This window comes from Lampetra fluviatilis, chromosome 3, assembly GCF_964198595.1.
Source record: "Lampetra fluviatilis chromosome 3, kcLamFluv1.1, whole genome shotgun sequence".
Taxonomy (NCBI): Eukaryota; Metazoa; Chordata; class Hyperoartia; order Petromyzontiformes; family Petromyzontidae; genus Lampetra; species Lampetra fluviatilis.
The window spans coordinates 31,492,966-31,514,409 of record NC_136277.1 but is presented as its reverse complement, the minus strand read 5'-3'; the positions used below and the strand labels follow the sequence as shown (position 1 = coordinate 31,514,409).

The 21,444-nt window shown below is 53.1% G+C and overlaps 1 protein-coding gene across 1 annotated transcript in view; it reads right to left on the bottom strand.

Annotated features, from left to right (window-relative positions):
- Positions 1 to 21,444, bottom strand: part of LOC144931007 (retinal dehydrogenase 2-like) — a 71,732-nt gene that overhangs the window by 16,513 nt on the left and 33,775 nt on the right. The window contains exons 2-6 of the mRNA XM_078854865.1: positions 10,412 to 10,516; positions 9,744 to 9,884; positions 8,620 to 8,749; positions 2,622 to 2,683; positions 1,616 to 1,744 (exon numbers count right to left, since the gene is read on the bottom strand). Of these exons, the coding sequence (XP_078710991.1) occupies positions 1,616 to 1,744; positions 2,622 to 2,683; positions 8,620 to 8,749; positions 9,744 to 9,884; positions 10,412 to 10,516 (567 nt within the window). The remainder of the gene's footprint in view (positions 1 to 1,615; positions 1,745 to 2,621; positions 2,684 to 8,619; positions 8,750 to 9,743; positions 9,885 to 10,411; positions 10,517 to 21,444) is intronic.

The following is a 21,444-nucleotide window of genomic DNA, read 5'->3' as shown; positions in this document are numbered from 1 at the left end:
CAGGTCCAGGCGACGGGAGCCCCTCTGATGTTTTCGCGACTCGCACGCGGTCAGACTTTTCGCGGTCGCCGACCGGCAGGTGAACTTTTTGTTGTCGCGCGCGGTGGCCCAATTTGCAATTTGAGAAGAGAAGGGGTTGGCGGATCGCGACGCCAACGATCCAGGCCGTGAGTACACGCGCTGCTGCAGCCGATGCCGTTAGCAAACGTAACCTTAAAAGGGAAACTATGGAGGGCACGGGCCCACGTTTCGCATGACGAGCCTCCTTCAGAGCAGAACAAAGAAGCCGTGGCTGCACACTTGCGTGACGACAAAGCGTCGCCAACTCGTGCGGGGCGGCCGAAAATGAGCTTCGGCAGTCAAATTCCGAACGCGTCCAAAAAAAAAGCAAACGACGGCAATTTGGCAAAACGTTCCACCAATTATCAGCGACCGCTGCCCATACCTTATCTTCGTCATCGGCCGCCAGGAAGATTGATCTCCTGCTCAGAGAAGGCTGCCCGACAACATCGCAATCTCCAGATCGTACCTAAATCATACTTAAACCCCCTTTAATTGCGACCGAAAACCCTACCCTCGATTTGGAGGTTAAAAACCTCCGAGCCGATAACGCCGATCGTTTCGAAGTGAAAGGCCTCGCCAATCGCCCCTCCGCGCTCCCACCACGAGTGCGGGACGTCTCCCGTGGGAGGAGGAGGTTGTGGGGAGGGGTGTTGGTGGAGGGAGGGGAGTATGAGGGGGGAGCGAGCATGAGGAGGAACACCGGTGTTTGCAGATGTTGTCGGAGCTAATTGAAGGTCATGGGAAGCACGTGCGGATTTTGGGCCATCGCGGACGCACGTCGCTCGCTCGCTCGCTCGGGGTGTGCGCCGGCTCCCATCATTGGCTAGCCGCCCGCCATCAATCCTTCATGCTACACAAGATAGTAGAGTTTTCTTGGAAAGCTCCGAAAGGCTGGTAAGCAGGCGAGCAGAGCCTCCGATGCGTTTAAAGTAGCTGCAAGTGTGAAGTGAAAGAATAACAAGAAAACCGCGCGCGGCCACGGGACGCAAAGTAGCGGCCACACTGCCGCCCGTCTTCTGCACCGTAAGAGGAGCCCAGAGACCCACAGAGACTAACTAATAAAAGCCACTGCCAGCACCACTTTTGCCCAATATAAATATAACCGGGAGGGAAATGTTGTCAATTGATATAAAAGTCAGCAGCGAGCAGGCGAGCGGGCGGGTGAGTGAGTGAGAGTGTGGGCCAGCGGGCAGGTGAGTGAGTGCGTGGGCGAGTGAGTGAGAGCGTGGGCTTGTACGGGTAGGTGAGAGGCAGGTCAGTGATCAGGCGAGTGAGTGAGAGCATGGGCGAGCGGGCAGGCGAGTGCGAGCGTGGGCGAGTGAGTGAAAGTGTGGGCGAGTGAGTGAGAGTGTGGGCCAGTGGGCAGGCGAGTGCGAGCGTGGGTGAGTGAGTGCGAGCATGGGTGAGTGAGAGCGTGGGCGAGTGGGCAGGCGAGTGCGAGCGTGGGTGAGTGAGTGAGAGTGTGGGCGAGTGGGCAGGCGAGTGAGTGAGAGCGTGGGCGAGTGAGTGAGGGCGTGGGCCAGTGGGCAGGCGAGTGCGAGCGTGGGCGCACCTCGGCAATGAGCGCTCCCACGTGGAGGGCGGTGAGCGGCGTCTGCTCGGCTGGCTTCACGACCACGGTGTTCCCGCAGCTCAGGGCCGGTGCAATCTTCCAAATGAACATGAGCAGCGGGAAGTTCCACTGCATCACGAACGCACGCACACACACACGCCACGCGTACACACCACGCGTACACACGCACACACCACATGCGCGCACACACACACACACCACGCGTACACACGCACACACGCGCACACACACACATAAATTGCTCTGAAAATAAGTAGGGTCATTGCACAAAGTTACGTCACTTCTAAAATATCACATCTGCACTTTTCCCAGCCAAAGTGCCATCATGCGGCATTGAGTGACATCACTTTTGTTGGCGCGATAATGCGTCAAATAATTACATCATCGATACCATGCGAAAATCTAAATATTTTTTTTCAGAAATTGTCCTTAAAAATCCGAATTCAGATTTTTTGTTATCAATACGAAACTCTTCCCGAGTAAGTGGGTAGCTATAGGCCCGAATGTAGGTGAGATGGGTGACAGCGTAGGTCGGTAGGTAGCCATACAAGCAGGGGCATGGGTTAGTTGAGAAAACAGGTAAGAAGCTGTGTGTCCTCCCGTGCAGGTGAGCGCCCACTGAGACTATTGCCTTCCTCGTAGGGAAGACGCGGTGAAATTTACACGGCTGCCCAGGGTCAAGACCGGCGCACAGCAGGGAGGGGCACATCGTTCTATTTTTCCGCATATTTCTGACTCTCGTGCTGCGGGGGGAGTGGGGGTGGGTGGGGGCACATGGACGGGTGGAGGAGGAGGAGGAGGGGGCCGACATACGGACAGGAGCGCCCGATCCGAGGCTGTGATCTCTGTGATTACAGCGCCAGGGCGGGGGGGGGTGTGTCAGATGCCTGGCGTTGCCCGTGTGTTTATTAATGGGAGGGTTATGCTGTGATGGGCCAGAGGTCAGCATAGGGGAGTTGGTGGTGGTGGGGGGGGGTCTCCTTACCGGGATGATCTGTCCACACACCCCGATGGGCTCGTGCCGTGTGAATGTGAAGTATTCGCCATCTGGACACACACAAAAAAAAGCGGTTATAGAAACGAGCGAAGGAAAATCGTGCGCGCGGCGCGGATTACGCAAACGCTTCGCAGCAAGCGCTTGTCTTCAAAAGTCGAGTAATAATGATTGATGGTGGCGCCAGCCGATGGGTAGAGATCAGGGCTAAATTGCATCCTCATATTTGCAAATGCTCCTTTTCGATCTGGTCTTGTGTTTTGTGTAATGTGTGGGCAGTGCTTTGGGCAACGCGGCCAGTGTCCACCAAGCCCAACGTCCCGACGTGTGCAGAACGACGCTGTATGGACGGGAAATGCGTTCGATTCATGCGCTCTGAAGAAGGGCCATTGCCTGAAACGTCGTCTGCTATATATATATATATATATTCCACTTAAAGCGCCACAGTGGGATTGACCAACGTGTTCAGCTGTATTTTCACGATTACAAACCCGCGGGAATTATTTTAGCTTTTGTAAACGTAAAAACAAGCAAATTCCCATCCTTTTGGCTGGGCAATCTTCGCCGACTTTGGCAGATTTCACAGCTCTCGTCCCCTGCCTCACAGCTGCAACCGAGGCAGCATCGGACCGCTGCTCCGCGAGACGTTAAAGACCTCGCCTGGGATACAGGAGGTCGCGAGTTCAATCCCGACCCTGACGTCCGCTGTGCATTTGGAGTTTGCGGGTTCTATCGCTCTCTCGCTCTCTCTCTCTCTCTCTCCCCGTGGTCGCGTGGTCCTCTGTGTTGTCCCTCCAGATTCACAATCGACGTCACGCGTTGGGTAATTCTGGCTACTGTTATAATTGTCCACGTGGCAACGAGCCCCTTCGTTGAGCCATCATTTGTGATGGCCAGGTCGCTTCTGAAAAAGAGCCACACTACGCAAGTGGGCCTTACACCTGGTGAAATAAAAATGTAGTCTACAGTTTATTTTCATCTCCGCTCTACTACTCGAAACTCTCGGCCAGTCTTCGCTCGATTTCCAGTCTGCCCCTCCCTCCCTCTCCTCCCTCAACTCCCTCCCCCCGGCTGCTATTTTCACCATCCGCAACCCCCTATGGCCGTCTGCAATATTTTTCACATTTTGTCTACGAATGGGCTGACTTTTTTTGTATGCTGCAGTAATTTGTTCGACCCACGTTCTAATACGGAAATGTATTTTAATTTCACGTTCATTTTAGTTTTTGCTTGCGCTGACACAAGCGATTTCTTCTGCACCGCGGATACTTTTTTTTGCTCCCCTTTCTACAACGGTTGTTTTTGCTGTCGTGTGTATTTGTTCGGTTGTTGTTGTTGTACTTAGTTGTTATGCTATTGCCATTTTGGTCACTCGCAAATGAGACTCAACCTGGCCTCTTTAGTTCTCGGCTGGTAAAGCAAAATAAACCGAAGCTCAAACTTTTTTCCCCTCCACCTCCCTTGTTCAAGTTAACGTTCAAGACCTTCCTCTTCTCTGCTGCCAGTCACCGACCGTCTCACCCTCTCGTCCTCTCCCTGCGTCGCGTCTTAATAAACAACTTCTACCGTAACGCCTTCGCGGCTTCCCTCCCCCCTCGCCCCCCCCCCGTCTCACAGCTTTCGTGAAATCTGCAGAGCCAGAGTTTTCTAAGTTTGCGTCATTTGTGCCTTGAGTTTGCCGGACGTCGGCACCCACTGAACTCGGCTCGGTGGGACGGGGCCCTTCGGGGAAACGCGGTAATCGCGGCGAGTGTCAGGTTTTTTTTTTGACCGGCGCTGGTGATGTGCAGATGGCCGAGGGTAATTGAGAGCTCGCAAAGGGAAGCAGAGATACGGCACACAGCTACTTTGTTGGCAAAGACAGAATTGGGAGTTTCGGCCTATTCGAATTGGGTGCGCGCGCGTGTTTAAACACCATTCTGGCGAATTGCCCGATGATGCTGGATGCAATTACCAGCGAAACGTCGTACTCAAATTGTAAATGTTGTGGTTTCACGCTTCAACACACCGGTGGGCTAAAGCAGTGAACTATTTGTCTTTTGTCAACGTGACACTTTTTTACTGATTGGCCGTGTCGGGTGGTGGAGGGTTACGACACATTTATAAATAACGCGATCTAAACCCAAAAACGTTGATTATGAGTGTTTAAACATATGCACGCGTATGCGTACACACTCGAAGACAGCTATTCAGGCTGCTGGGGCAAGTGCTGATAGCGAGCATGTATGAAGGCCGGCATGGGCACGCTAGGGGGTGGATGGCCAGCATCATGCCTGGCCGCCTTTGTCTCCCTAGTGCCGATGTTTACACACCAGGTCCTCATTTGAAGCTGAATAGAGCTTGGTGAGACCCAGGACCGGCGCAGGTAATCGTCACTGTTGTTGGTAGCTTACGGGAATCGAACTCGGGTAGCTGATTTTTCTCAGCACCAGTGCTGCTAACCACTGGCACCACCATGTACAACACACACACATACATGCACACACACGCACACCACTCCAGCAAACACGTGAACATGAACATGCTATTCTTTGAGTCTTTCAGTAAAGTCACGTAGATAGCGTCAAAGAAAAAACAAATAACTACGACGTTTCGATTGCAACACAAGCGGTCGTCATCAGGAAAAGGGGGTTAGCTTCTAAAGGCAAACTGTTTATAAAGGTTTAAAATGGGCGTAGCCCAAATGTCAGCAGTATGGGCGGGGCAGCTAATGGTAATGTAAGTGGTGGGCAGCAAATGCGACGGTGGTGGGGTTTCCACCAATTGAAGGGCTGCCAGGTAAAAATTAGCATGTCAGTGTAAGATCGGTGAGCAGTCTCCATAACGTCCTTCTAATGATTGCTCAGTTTGTACCCATCTTCTCGGTTTAAATTGTGTCTATGTCTGTATATATGGATGGCTTCATGAACGAATCTCTGTTGATAGCCGGTAAGGTGTGCAAAGTACCTTCGTCTTAGAGAAATCAATTTCATGTGAGCCCACCGCATTAAAACAATGATCAGCCACGGCCGAGGTATTGGTCCTACCGTGTTTGAGATCTGCCTTATGTTCACGAACATGGTCCGAGACATGTCGCTTAGTTTCCCCAATGTACCTACTGCCGCAGACACAGCTTAGTTTGTAGACGCCGGGGTATTTGCATGTCAGGGATCACATCCTTCACAAATGGGATCAGATCATGAATTTTATGTACTGTGTTAAATCGGACCTGGATCTTGTGTTTGCTCATGATTTGGGACATTTTTTTGGTGACCCCTGCTATATATGGCAAGGTGATGGTTTGATTGGGTCCTTATATAGTTATTTCCCAACGGTTGGGGTGATAGCTTTACGGATTGTGTAGTCTGAATATCCATTCATCTTGAGAGCTTGGTGTACGTGTTCCAGGCTAGGTGATGATGGTCGGAAATACATCGAGCTCTATGGTGTAGAGTTTTGATGAGGGAATTCTTCTGAGATGGATGGTGGTGGGAGTCAGGTTTTAGATAGGCATCTGTGACTTTCCTGTAGAACCTATCTACGTGACTTTACCGAAAGACCCAAAGAATATGAATTCCTGCAGTCACGAAAGCTTTAAGTCAAGATGAACGTGCTAGCCATTATCAATTCACCGAAACGGACAGGGTCATTAGTGGGAAATGCGCTTTGCTTTTTTTGTTATTGGTGAGCCTTGTGCTCAATTAAAACGCACGCACAACAAGCGAACAAAACGGGAAAGGGGAATCTGTGCCAGGCGTGCCCGCAAAGATAACCTGAACTGGCAAAACGGTTCGGCACGGCTTTTGCTTTGTTGCGAAAACTCCGCGGTGATGGACCGATCCCACCGCCGCTGTCGGCGTCGTACCATCGCTCCACCGCTATCGGCGACGGACCGATCCCTCCGTCACTGCGTGTTATGGGAGAAAATGATCTGAAATTGCCCCTCAGCGGCGTCCGTGTGAAAAGTTGCAGCCCTTGCTCATGCCACTGCTGACGGAAGGGCCTCCCACCAGACTGAGATCCGAGAGAGAGAAAGAGAGAGGGCATTTGGCCTACCCTTCGACGCTTGCCAGGCGTCCTGGAAAATTTTAATCCCAAACTTTACTTCAACCGCGCAGCCGTGACCTGCTGATCAACTGCGGTGAACCCATAATTGATTTTTGGGTCAGACCGCGACAAGCCTGACTCTCTAATGTTCGTCGCAAACGCCTCCGTGTTTAACTTTACACTGCAGGGTAAACAAAGGCAGTGAGGGTGGTCGGGGGGGGGGGGGGACGGCAGTGGGGAGAGGGGCAGGATTTTAAGAAACATGCACCAGTAATATTCTAACTGCCACAGTTTGGGCTTGAATAGATATGAACGCAGCGCTACCGTCAAACACTGCAGGGGACCCCACGAAAACAAAGAAACGTTGCATCTCGTACACGGGAGGCTTGAGTCCGAGCCGTAAACATTTTACTTCAGCTGCAAGAACCCGCGTGAGCTGTGAACAACTCTAGCAATGTCCTATGCAGCCGATGGGATTGTTCCCACGCACTGGACCGCGCTTTGCGCTTCGCGCTTCGTGCCATGTGGCCGCGCGGCAAAACGCCGCGTTTGCTCTTAAGGTCCCTGTGCATTAGTGGCAACGGGTGACAGTGTCTTGGCCTGCATGCGTGCTATTTCTTTTTTTCGCTGAAGGACGTTCTCGTTGGCTCGAGACGAAGTTCGCACGCACGCACGTACGTGTATGTGTGTGTGTGCGCACATGTGCGTGCGGAGAGCTATACGGGTGATCTTTGCCTTCGTGGAGAGCGGTAATGCAGTGGTCAACGCGCTGCACAACAGAGCCGGCGACCCGAGTTCGATTACCTCTCACGGCCGACACCAGTAACGATTATCTGAATCGGTCCTGGGCCTCCCCTAGGTCGACTCAGCCTGAACTGAGTACCTGGTGCGGAGTGTTAACATCGCCACTAGGGAGAAAAAGGTGGCCTGGCGTGGTACTGTCTACCCACCCCCTCGTGTGCCATGCCGGCCTTAATAGGTACTCGCTAACAATACTTACTCCTATAGTTCGAGTCTATTTGGGGGATCTTTGTGTTTGTCTGTATGTAAGGGGAGCAGTGGAGTAGTGGTTATTTCACCACACTACGAAGTCCGGTCGCCAGAGTTCGATTCCCGCTCACGACCAATAACAGTGACAAATATCTAAACCACTCACACTTCCGTTGCTAGATAGACTCAGCCTTCAATGAGTACCTGGTGTGGTGTGTAAACATCAGTACTTGGAAGACAAAGACGACAAGGTTGAGGTGCTGGCCACCCACCCCCTCGTGTGCCTTTCCGGCACTTGCCCCAACTGCCTGTTTAGGTTACACGGGGGATCTTTGTCTGCGATATACATGAAACACTATACTACTGCACAGTGGTGGAAACAACTATAGAAAATACTTCGTATGATTTAGATTGAGTTTTTTTTACAAATGTAGGTCCATTCTTGAATTGTTGGGAGCGCGACTCCCCTCCTGGGAGGTTTTAGGATCCGCCCCTGCCACTGTCACACCGTGGGAACCTCCCGTGCAAGCGTGCACGTGTGCGTACGCGAGCGTGCGAGTGAGCGTGCGTGAGCGTGTACGCGAGCGTGCGAGTGAGCGTGCACGTGAGCGTGAGCGTGCGTGCGTACGTATGTGAGCGTGCGTGTGTCCATGCGGGGAGCGATAGTGTAGCGGTTAGCGCGCTGCGCTATGAACCCGGCGACCCGAGTTCGATTCCCGCTCACGGCCAACACCAGTGGCGATTATCTGAACCGGTCCTGGGCCTCCCCTAGGTCGACTCAGCCTCAAATGAGTACCTGGTGCGGTGTGTAAACATCACCACTAGGGAGACAAAGGCGGTCGGGCGTGGTGCTGGCCACACATCCACTCGTGTACCGTTGCGGCCTTCATATGTGCTCGCTAACAGCACTTGCCCCTACAGTCTGTTAAGGCTATATGGGGGATCTTTATCTTTGTCCATGCGAGGAACTCACCCACGGGAATGGTGCGCCCCTGGATCTTGTCGCACCAGCCGGCGAAATAGCGCAGCGTCTTGACGGCCCCGGTCACGTCCACGAAGAACGCGGGCAGGAAGGGCTTTCCCGAGTCCATCGACTCCAGCGTCTGTCAACCAGGAGAAGCGGCAGGGACATACGGGGGTTGGGGGGTGAAGGGGGGGAGGGTGAAGTATGGGGAGACGAGAGGGTTAGGGAAAGATTGGAGCATTAGGAGAGATACGTGGGGCTTAAATCTGAGTTCACGGTTGAACAACAATTTGTCCGTTTCGCGAAATATACATTTGTGCAAGTTAAAGATTGTTTTGGGATTTGAGTCAGGTCTGCCCAGCAGACCGCATCCAATATACAGTACCTGTGTGGCCACTACTAGTCACGTGCCCACGCCACTCTACCAGAGATGTGGAATATAAACATCTTCACAAACTGTTTTAAAAATCGAATCATCAAAAATGTGTTATCTCGACCCAATTTTGTATGTGTGTGCGTGGCTGGGTGAGCGAGTGGGTGCGTGGATGGGTGGGCGAGTGGGTGCGTGGCTGGGTGCGTGGCTGGGTGGGTGAGCGAGGGGGTGCGTGGATGGGTGAGCGAGTGGGTGCGTGGCTGGGTGAGCGAGTGGGTGCATGGGTGGGTGAGCGAGTGGGTGCATGGGTGGGTGAGCGAGGGGGTGCGTGGATGGGTGGGCGAGTGGGTGCGTGGCTGGGTGAGCGAGTGGGTGCGTGTCTGGTTAAGCGAGTGGGTGCATGGGTGGGTGAGCGAGTGGGTGCGTGGCTGGGTGAGCAAGTGGGTGGGTGGCTGGATCAGCGAGTGGGTGCGTGGCCGGGTGAGCGAGTGGGTGCATGGGTGGGTGAGCGAGTGGGTGCGTGGCTGGGTGAGCGAGTGGGTGCGTGTCTGGGTGCATGGGTGGGTGAGCGAGGGGGTGCGTGGATGGGTGGGCGAGTGGGTGCGAGGCTGGGTGAGCGAGTGGGTGCGTGGCTGGGTGAGCGAGTGGGTGCGTGGCTGGGTGAGCGAGTGGGTGCGTGTCTGGGTGCATGGGTGGGTGAGCGAGGGGGTGCGTGGCTATCGGGTGCCGGTGGAGCAGGAGGAGGAGGAGGGCGTCTCACGGCGAGCGTGGTGCGCTCCCGCTCCACCAGGTCGGCGAGGCGCGACAGCAGCACCCCGCGGTCCGACGCGTCCATGCGCCTCCACGGGGAGCCCAGCACAAACGCCTCCCGTGCCGCCACCACCGCGACATTCACGTCCTCCTGCATCGGCAAGCGGGGAAAACAACCACAAACAAAAACTAAGAAAAACTAAGAAAAATAATACAAAAACAAAGGCCCTCACTAAGCCTTGCCAATTGTCAGGGCAAGCACAGTTTTATACATAGATATGCTTTAAAATTGTTTCGTCTGAATGGGTGTCCACAAGGAGCGATTAAGCCTCGGGTCATTTGTGGAAGTTCCATATTGCCAATAAATTGTCTCGACGAGTCTCAAAATTCCTTTTCAGGAAGGACTGGACAATGGAGGTCTATCTCCTGCGGCCCGATGAGCATGTTTTTTTTTTTTCAAATCTCCACGTGATCCACCAACCCTCACATCCCTCCCGAGAGCCGGATGGCAGTCAGCAGACCAGAGGTCGCAACCGGGTACCCGATATCCGTACCCTACCCGATACCCGGCTACCCGTACCCGGCCGGGTACGGGAACCCATTTGCGACCGTGGTGCGGCCGGGTACGGGTACGGGTAAGGGATCAAAACCCGTTTACGACCTCTGCAGCAGACTCACCTGGTCTCCCTCCTGCACGTCGCAGAGCTTCTCCCCGCTCGCGGGGTCGAAGGTCGGGAAGGTCCTGCCGCTGATGGAGTCACGCCACTCGTTTCCGATGAAGATCTGCCGGGTGCGACGCACAAACACGGTACCATTCACATCATCATCGTCGGCGGTGGCCAGCGTCTCTCCGCTGCTGGATGAAAGCCTCCCCCCCCACCGAGCCCTCGCCATCTCTTATGTTCCTGCGAACGAGCCGATTTCGTCGCTCCATCTCAGTGGCGGATGTCCTCTTGCACGTATTCCCTCCCTGCGCAATTCATACATTGCCCCATCCAAACATAGCATACATAAAGCCGTGATACACACATATTGAGGAAGAAATGTAAGCGCTATACAATGTATATTGTTTATATACGTATATGTAACGTTATTAAGTGCTCATTGAGACAACAACTGACTCGGTGATGCTGCGTCGGCAGTGGTGCACGAGCAAGATTTGCAAATAGTTTTTAACACTTTTGTCAATAGGGCCGTGTGTGGCACTAAAATGATAAAATATATAACAGGTGACGTTTCGCGCGAGAGTCCTTCTTCATAGCACATCACAGAGAGACCTGAGATATACGAGTTGGAGACTGGACTTGACACCATAGAGCCTGATGAGAATTTAAACAAAACATCTGATGCCCAGCCCTTAAATTGGTATACAAGATAAAACACTGAGATAACGACACTCCGGTGAGAGAGACCTGGAAGAGATGGTGATTTAAAAAATATAAACATAACGCCAAGATTTTGTGGTTGCCAAGTCCTAAAAACTGAACCTTTGCCGGTTTAAACCGTTCATTATGGTGACATCACACTTTTTGCGGGGTGGAATTGACAACTTGAGAAATGTTTACGAGAGTTTCGCATGCCTCGCATTGTGCTCGTGGGAGGTTTTTTTCTTCTTCTGTTTTACAAAGTATTTAAGAAATGAGGCCCATGGCACCTGTGGGGCCTGGCGCAGGGAGGAGCCTGAACGCCACTTAGGAATGACAAATCCGCCGCTTACGCCGGATTAGCGGGATTTAGGATGGGGACCCCGGAGGTTTCGGCGGCTTTTGTTTAAGCAAAAAAAAAAACTTCCCTCTGGCGAATAAACCTCAGCTGGAGGCACTGGCAAGGGTTGCCACCTCTGAGATGCAAGAAACCCGGGAAATGTAGTGAGAAGATGGATATAGAGGGGAGAATTTTTTTACTATTTTTATTTTTCTTCTTGGTTCTTTCGGTAAAGTCACGTAGAAGGGAAATAATAAAATAATAAAAATAAAACATAATAAAATAATATGTCGACGTTTCGGCCACAACGCAAGCAGCCGTCCTCAGGTGAAGAACCGGTCTTGCTGAAACGTCGTGAGAATTATTTTATTATGTTTTATTTTTATTATTTTATTATTTCCCTTCTACGTCACTTTACCGAAAGAACCAAGAAGATGAATCCCTGCAGTCACAAAAGCTTTAAAACGATATTTTGATTTTACCAGATAAGGCCCATTATTACACAGCTGAACAACAAGAACAACAATTTAACTTTTAATGTTTAATTTTCTGAGAAGGCTTACAGCTTTTCCAGGACAGCTGCCTCAAAAAGTGAATGATCCTGGCAAAACCATGACAGGTGGCAACCCGAGTTATTTGCAGCACTTGGACCTACAATGGACAATCTCTCATTGCTGTGGGTCCCCTTGTGCTCGGGCTGTGTCCCTACTCGCTGCTCACACAGCATCAACATCGGACCTGCATAGCGCTTCTCAGTGCTGGAAACACAACAGCTATTGACGCAACATGACACGCCTTCGTGCGTACCGCGGGGATCTTGCGCGTGCAGATTTACTCTGACCACAGAGGGCACTTCTGCGATTGATAACAATATTCCAGACTGCCAAGGAGGTATCCGCAGTGAACAAGTTGCGTAAATCAATCTCCGGATTCCCACCGTTCGTGGCTCTCTCCACGACAGCTCGAGAGCCGCGACCGCGACGATCACGCTGGCGACACTCGGGGCGTGAAAGTGACGCCCAGGGCGCCGACACAAAACCCTCGCCGCAGTCTGTCCGCACGTCGCCGGCCCAACTCACTCCGACGGCCAAGCCAACTCGGCGCGGCTGTCGCGCGCGTGCGTAGGTGGGACCTGCCGAGGGGCTTTGCGTTTCTCGCCGAATGTTTTCCCGTTGGGTCTGGCGCCTCTCGCCAAAACGTTGGTCGGCGCAGGTTCGATCGAGCTTCCGTGGTGCTGTGGGTCGAGCGGGTATTCACTGGACACGCGACGCAATTTGGGTTTGCGTAGCGGCTAACAAAAAAAAGTAACCGCACCTCAAGACGCTCTGTACAGAAACGGCGAGAGTATTGATTGATGTATTGACGCTCTGTACAGAAACGGCGAGAGTATTGATTGATGTATTGACGCTCTGTACAGAAACGGCGAGAGTATTGATTGTATAAGAGAGTAAGAGGCCATCGGTCATGGGCACAAGATAAAGAGTCCTGAGGCTGGACTTAAACAGGGAAAACTTGAGGTAGAGAGGTGCAAGATGGGAGGGAATGGAAGGGCAGCGAGCTGAGGGCTTAATTTCTCACTGGATGTTTCCGGATCGTTGGTAGCCTAGAGGATGGGTGGCACGTGACTGAGTAGCCACAGCCGTAAGTGTTAGATATACTGGATGTGCAGTGCCGGGTGCTATAGATTTTCCAGGATGCCGACCCGAACAAACCCGGCTGAAACTAAGGGCCTTGGGTGCACCTCAAGTCGGCCGGCCGCTTGCAGGAGCAGAAACCACCCCCCCCCCCCCCCAAACAACAACAACAACAACAACAAAAACAAAACAGGCGAGCGGAACAGCCGAGGCAGGTTGCGAGTTTTGTTTTTGGACGCCCGGCCTGGCGTCAGCGAGGCGTGAAGAGGCCTCCACCCCCCCTCGCCTCCCTTTGACACCGCAGAGGGACAGCCAATGGGTGGCGCTCCTCATCACCGGCTACGGGGGTGCAGTGGGGGGGGGGAAGCGACACGGGAGGAGGAGGACGAGGCGTCTATTCAATGAATCCTCCGCTGCTGCACGGCTTGCCGCCTTCCCCTCCTTCTTGCTCGTCGGACTAAATCAATAAAATCCCACGCGTGTACGCGCGCACACAAGCAGCACGGACAGGCACCTGCGATGTCCCCCTCTGGTTTTCCGTTTGACTTTTGATTTTGATCTTCTTCCTCCTCATCCTCCTCCGCTGTCGTGGCGGCCAGATTTTTTTTTGTTAATTACGTTTTAGGTGTTAAAGTGACACGATGTGTATTTTTCTAATTAAGGATTCTCGCTCGCTCTCTCACTCTCTCATGTGCAGTCCTTTTCGGCGGCCCTCCGTTCAAAAACAACAACAAAAACCAAGAAAAGTGTCGAAACTCGATTATTTTTTTCGCACGGCTTAAAATGTCACCCCCCCCCCCCCAAAACAACAACGTTGACAAGAAAACCAACAGCAGCATCAGAAGCGCGTCTCTGACAAGAGCGCGAGCCTCCGTCTTAAAGTCTACACGCTCCGTCCACATCGAGCGGCTGCGGAGAGAGAGAATGACCGCACGTGTTTGGATGATTGCCAGGCTCATGCACGCCTGTGCGTCGTTCAACACAAAGCGCAAACAAATAAATGCACTTCTTGTTGTGCTCACGTTAAGACACGATACATTAGGGGTGTGTTTTTGGTTAATATTTGGTCGAGGAGAATTTCACCGCTTTGAGCCGAAAATATTTTCCTGAACGTAAATTAAACATTTTAATAAACGCCGTGGATACTTTGCGTGGGCGGCGAAATTAATTTTGGGCTGTTTGGAAGAAAAAAAGTCCGCGTCCGACGGAAGAACCAAGGATGCACGCGTGACCAACACTAAAACCCAGACGCTGGAGCGAATTCTCAACGTGGGAATGTCCCCAGCAGGTCAAACGTGCCCTCGGCATCTTTAAACCGATGTCGTCGACAGCTTCCGCTGTAGTAACCCCCTCCTTAGTCAAGTAGAGCGCAGCGAGGCCGGGTATCACAGTTGGCTACGTACGGTGTGAAAGAAGTTCAACATGCACACAGGCATAGCACGGTTGGATACGTACGGTGTGAAAGAAGTTCAACATATGTACGTACGTACGCAAGAGTGTTTGTCCTGGTAAAACCACGCCAATGTGTAAGATTAAAATTAACACAAAAGTGCCTTAAAAGCACGTCTGAATGTTCGGACGCACGCGTAGAGGAACGAAGGGACAAACAAAAAAATTACGGAAATAGAAGGGGGGCCATGGACGGAAATGCCGGTGGGAGGGCAGAAGGAATAGAGGGCGATGGAGGTGAGATCGAGGGTGGCGAGCTGGAAGGACGCGTCGGTGGAAAGACATTTGGGGAAAGTGGATGTGACCAGCGAAGAGAAACACACATGGGGAAAAACGATCATAGCAGACAACTCCATGTGATGTAAGTTTAACTTCTTTCGCAGCGTACGTAGCCAACCGTGCGAATCGGAGGTGCGGGGGCTAAATCGGAGGTGACAATGGGCCCTCGCTGGCTTAGAAGAGGAAGAAGACCGTTGTGCAGACGTTCCCATTATTAGCGCAGCGTGGAAGCGTAGCATTGCTGGGAATAGGCACGCATTTCTGGAGTCGTTCTTCGTCGTCCGATTTCTGGAGGAAACGCGCCAATGTCTCTCTCTCTCTTCCATCGCCAGCGGTGGGGAGAGTCGCCGAGCCAATGGGTTTCAGGGCTGTTGTTTTTGTTGTTGGTCAAGATGTGAACGTGGCCCTAACATTCTTAAATCCCTAATTTGTCCCTGCGTGTTCTCTCGCTTCCAAAACATCGTTTTCTACGCCCCCGCAAACATCTCGGACTTCATGACGTTCTGCAAAGTGTCGGTGGGCCTCGAGCGGGGATAATGAGGCCCGTGGGTGTTAGTGACTGCAAAAGGAGAACGTCGCAATGACTTTGCCAAGCACCCCGGGGGTGCTGAAGTGAGCACGTGGGGGCGAGTGGAAGTGTCGCTGGGTGCTGCGTGTGCGTGCGAGATGGGCGGGCGAGGATGTAGGGGGGGGGGGGGGGGACTAGGAGAGAGGGGGGGCACGGCTGGGTGGTGGAGGGAGCCCGACGGTGTTTGTTTGGATTTTCTGCCCAGAAATCTCAGCTTCTTGGGAATTAGCCCGAGTTTGGCGAACGTTTTGTTGACATGTTGACAAGTCAAACGGTTGACTGTGCGTGGGAAATAAGGGACCAACTGGCATCAAATCTGGACGTGTAAAACTACTTAGCGCAGGTCGGCGAATCAAGGTTTACAAAACGTGCTAAGCTTTGGCCTAAATTCTTGTGTTTTGGAGATTCACGCCGCAGCTGGAACGCATTAAAAATTCGTGGAAACTTCACGTGAAATCGAATTGTGTCATTGTGACTGGGGCTGAGACGATTAACTCGTGATCAGTCAATCAATCAATCACTCCCCCGAGAACATAATTTTCCTACAATTATGTAAGCACTAGGTCTCGTGCCGGGGTGTAGCAGTGGCTACAGTGACTTCGGGAGAGAAATAAAACTGCGCCACAAACCTGGCGATCCGAGTTCTCAAATCCTTGCCAACGACGAGCACGAGTGGAAAGCGATGTCTGAATCGGTCCCTTCTTCCCACTCCACCCGCCACTTCGTCAACCCGCACCGACCGATGAGGTCACTTCTATGGATGCACGTTGAACTTCTTTCGCACCGTACGTAGCCAACCGCACCCCGCATGCCGCCGTTAAACCGCACGCACGGGACGCCGGTGTCACACGCGCGGCCAGGGGAAGCGACGGGAGAGTGGCACCGGCCGCCAGGATCGTTGCGGTCCCTTCCTCCCCTCCCTCCCTCCCCTCCCTCCCTCCGCTCCCTCCCTGCCTCCCCTCCCTCTGCTCCCTCCCTCCGCTCCCTCCCTGCCTCCCCTCCCTCCGCTCCCTCCCTCCGCTCCCTCCCTCCTTTTTTTTGCTCCCTCTCTCCGCTCCCTCCCTTCGCTCCCTCCCACCCCTCCCTCCGCTCCCTCCCTGCCTCCCCTCACCTCCCTCCGCTCCCCTACCTCCGCTCCCTCCTTTGGCTCCCTCCCACCACTCCCTCTGCTCCCTCCCTCCCTCCGCTCCCTCCACTCCCTCCGCTCCCTCCCCTCCCCTCCCTCCCCTCCTCCCTCCCCTCCCCTCCCTCCCTCCTCTCCCTCCCCTCCCTCCAACCCCTCCCTCCGCTCCCTCCCTCCGCTCCTTCCACCCTCCCCCCTCCGCCCCCTCCGCTCCCTCCCTCTCTCCCTCACCCCGTCTCTCTCGATCTCTCTCTCTCTCGACGCGGTTCGGATGTGAACCGTCAAAGCATGTATTTGAACGCGACAAGAGTTTCCCCGTTCTGCGACGCATCGACGGCAATTTCGCCAAGGGGGTTATTTTTTTTTTATGCGACGACGCAAACAAAAAACCCAAAGCCTGCTGCAAGTAGTGGGGCGGGTGGCGAGTGGCTTGCGGGTGGTGGGTGGAGGAGGAGGAGGGGGTGGGGTGGCGGACGGCTAATTGTTTTGCGCGCTCAAAAACATGACCTCCTTGTGACGCGATCGTTTGCGACTCGCGCGAGCGCAACGACATACGCTGGACAAGCCGACGGGAAGCGCGCGGGATTATTTTTTTTAATTTTGTTCCAAACGCAGTGGCACCGAGGTCAGCGATTGTGGGAAGCAGCACACCACGCGCGCAGCACACCACGCGCGCAGCACACCACGCGCGCAGCACACCACGCGCGCAGCACACCACGCGCGCAGCACACCACGCGCGCAGCACACCACGCGCGCAGCGATGGGTTTCCGACAGTTCCCCTTGACGCACAAACTCACGCACGACCGCGCGCGTGCAATCCACACGGACGCACGGGCCCTGTGCGCGCGCGCGTGCGAGTGTGCGCGCATGTGTGCGTGTGTGTGTGTTAACGGCACATTAACCAACTCAAACAAATACTGTGTAGAACTTCTATTTAAGAGAGCTATTGGTCAAAGATAGACAGAGAGAGAGAGAGAAAAAGAAAAGTCATAACGGTTTTCCAAAGGAGAAAAAAAAACCTCGCAACCCGTCGGTACTGGGTCGTTCAAACGTAAACATCGCTCGGTGTTTGAGGCAAAGAAGCTGAATGGTGGAGGGAATATTTGTTTTCTTACAAAACACACGAAAAAACCCTCACGTCTCCACATTTTTTCCTCTTCATGTCGCAACTTATGCTCTTCTAAGAGGGCACATCCGTGCAATGGGAGCGCAGAGTTGTTGAAAGTAAGAGCGTCGGAGCCGCACGGAGACCAGACGGCATCCACCAGGCGCGGACCCCGAACCGTCGGGGAAAAATAAATAGTGCGAGAGACGTGTTGGGAAACGCAGACCTGGCAGATGGACAACCACAGTACGAAATCGGACGAATGGACAACCACAGTACGACATCGGCCAGATGGACAACCGCAGTAGGACATCGGATAACCGCAGTACGACATCGGACAGATGGACAACCACAGTAGGACATCGGATAACCGCAGTACGACATCGGACAGATGGACAAACGCAGTCCGAAATCGGTGCAAACGAAGCAACACAAGGGACTGCCCACGAGTGCCCGTCAACGTGGGTTCATTAACAGATGACGAGAACCGAGTTGGATTTGATGACCGGGCCTCGGCTGAGATCGGTGGGAAGTGTCATCTTAAGCTGTCCCCTGGGTCCACCTCGATCCCCTTCACCAGGCCTCACTGGTGAAGTATGGTCAAAGGCCCCCCCACCCCCCACCATGATCGACGCGATGAGGGTCAGGCCTTCATCCAGCAGTTTGCCGACAGAAGAGCTGTAAATGATCGCTGTTGCTCCAGAATCATCATCGTTGATTATTCATTGGTTTCTGTGCCCCGAGCGTTACTTTCTCTCCTCTCTCCCATAATTCCCTGCCCTGACCACAACAACACGCCACTCGCCACTAAGTGGCGGTGATGTCAACACGGCGCTCGTGCCAGGCTACGTGCACGCCAAGGCCCTGACCGCACACCCACCCCAACACCCCGCACCGCCAACGCAAATTCAACCCAAAAGTGGTTTCATTTTTTTTTTGCACTGACGTAAAACATTTTTGAAAGATGCGGTTGCATTTAGAGGGGCATTCAGATTCTAATGATCGTGTGGTGGCGGTGGTGACGGTGGTGGTGGGTGGTGGTGGGTGCATGCAGAGTAATGAGCGTGCGAGTAATTTTGACCAGGGTAAATAAATGCGACCCGCGCGACAATTCGCCCATTGTCCCTGAACTTCACACGTGCGTCTTGGGGGGGGGGGTACGGGTTCTCGCCACGCTGATGACAAACCGCACCCCCCCACCCCACCCACTACTCCCCCGCGACACCGCAGCCGCTTCTCTTTCGTACCCCCCCCCCCCCTTCTACGACAGCGAAAAACACAAAGGAAGCCTAAATAATTTTCTCCCATTGTCCACACCAAACGGTGCACGAACGCGTTGGTCGAGCTCGGTGGGGGGGGGGGGGGGAGTCGATGGGGGGGGGGGGGGGGAGAGTCGGAACGACACAAAGGCTCGAGCGAGGGATGGTAAAAAAAAAACCCAAACGCGTACGAGCGCGCGCCCTCTAAAACGAGGTTTGCTCAGCCGCTAACCGCCTTCCAGATCACGTGTCGTCGGTGACGCTGGATCAGATGTCTGCTAGTCCCGGGCTATCAAGTCCACTGGTTCTCTCGATCGGATGTCAGCGGCTCGAGATCGGATGTCCGTGGTTCCGCGGCAAATGTTGTACACGGGCGGCCCTCTCATCATCACACGACACGTCACGAAATTGGACACACGCCGCTGTTCACATCGCCTTGTCTGCCGCTCGGTTGGTCACGTAACAGAGAATCGTGTGTCCGGCAAGACGGTGATGGCTTGGGGAGGCCTTCATCCAGCAGTGGATCGATCATGGCCCATGATGATAATGATGATGGAATTTGCTGATACGTGAAATGATGGCAATACCATGTTTGCGTGTTGAACTTCTTTCGCACCGTACGTCGCCAACCGTGCTGTTCGGAGGTGCACCATAATGCCCTCCTCTGCTGGTAGTCTACTAATTGCACTCTGATATTCTGGCCACATCCATTATAGATTATATCTGTAAAGAAAAGGATGCCCTCTTGGGAATTAATAATAATGTACAACGCCACATAATGTACAACCCCACTGTCAATCCACCGCCAGACAAAGGCCTCCCGAAGCCATGTCGGCCATTGGGGGGTTGTTTGGCCATACCATTGGTACCTCATTTGCCAGTAAACAAATTGATTATTGTTTTTTTACCCTTTTATCTGGCAACAAAACTGACACCTCTTTTTTACGAGGAGTCATGTTTGTATAGACCACAATACCTGCAGTCATAATGCAAACAAAAAACATAATTTTTTACTGGCAAATGAGGTACCAATAGTGTAAATGCTTACCCCGAGCTCTCATACTCTGATGGTGCATTGTCTTTGAGTTGTGCGCCTTTTGGCGTCATCTGGTCCAACACCATGTGAGACTAGGCTCTAAGGAAAGCTGTCTCGGGTGTGGACCAATCAACTTCAAGGACAGTGCATACATTATCAGAGTTGTGTTTTTTGTTTGCATTACGACTGCAGGTATTGTGGTCTATGCAAACATGACTCCTCGTAAAAAAGGTGTCAGTTTTGTTGCCAGATGTTTGGCCATACTTCACCACATTGGTCAGTGCAGATTAGTGAATGGGGGGGGGGCAGCACCAATTCAGATACCACTCGCCACTGATGTTCGCTGCGACTGGGTATCGAACTCAGATGATCGGGGCCCGAGGCGTGCCAGGCCAACCACTTCGGCCACCATTCCACCCGTTCCAGGTAATGGCGCTCAAATCGACACGAGGACATTGAGATTCACATCGCTTCTAAGTGGGGAGCGCACCTTACGACGACAGACGCCGTGTTGCAGATAGATCAAGCGACCTACTTGCTGTGCTGCACTCTACTCGATACTTTCACAACCCAGGTCGCATCTTAGAGCAAACACCCTTTTGTGAGCTTCAGTGAAATTGTTTTCGAACTTTCAGGCATGGGGCCTGAGCTCATCAGGCTGTGCACTTAATTAACGATTTACTTCCAGATATTGAATTTTGATTTGAAGCTTTCGTGACTGCAGCAATCCATACTCTTTGGTTCTTTCGGTAAAGTCACGTAGGTATACATTTTTATTTTATACCCACGTGACTTTACCGAAAGAGAGTATGGATTCCCAGATATTGCGCTTAAAGCTCACAAGCGGCGATCTTAATGAACGAGGCGGGGCGGGTGGAGGTCGGAGTGGTGTCGGAGGGATGGCGAGAGCTGGAGCCATCCAGACTGAAGCCAACTTGAAGCCATCCTCCCCGGGCAGCCGAGTGTGGGCCCCACCGCCCACCCAGACGAGCGGGCGTCGGTGCAGCCGGCAGCGGCCCCCGCGGGCTCGCCTTACCGGTCCGCTCGGGCACAGGCCCCAGCAGCTCGCTCTTTGTCACGGGAACACTTTGTTGCATTGTTGTGCGCTAATGTCCTTAAGATCCTCCCCGAGCCGCCGGACAATTTTAAGGAGATTAAGCGATCCATTAGGGTCTCAATGAAGATGCCGGGAAAAAATAAAATAAAATACCATATTACGACGGCTGATTAGGGGAGGAGACCGCCCCCCCTCCACCCACCCAACCCACCCCCCCCCCGCTGCCCGCAGTTATTCTTGTGCTGGGTTGAGAAAAAAAGCCCCCATAGGAGATGCAGCGATGAAATCGGTTTGTGTGCAGGTGTTTGTGACGAGGGCATTTTTCTGCATCGCGGGATTGTTCCGAGATGATGGTCAGCTTGACGGAGGCATTCATTCAGCAGTGGATTGAGAAAAGGTTGTTTCTGCTGCTAGTGATGATGATGATGACGATAAAGGTGATGAACCCGCGGTAAAATGAAAGGAGTGAACGTTCGAGATTCACATTTGTTTTAAC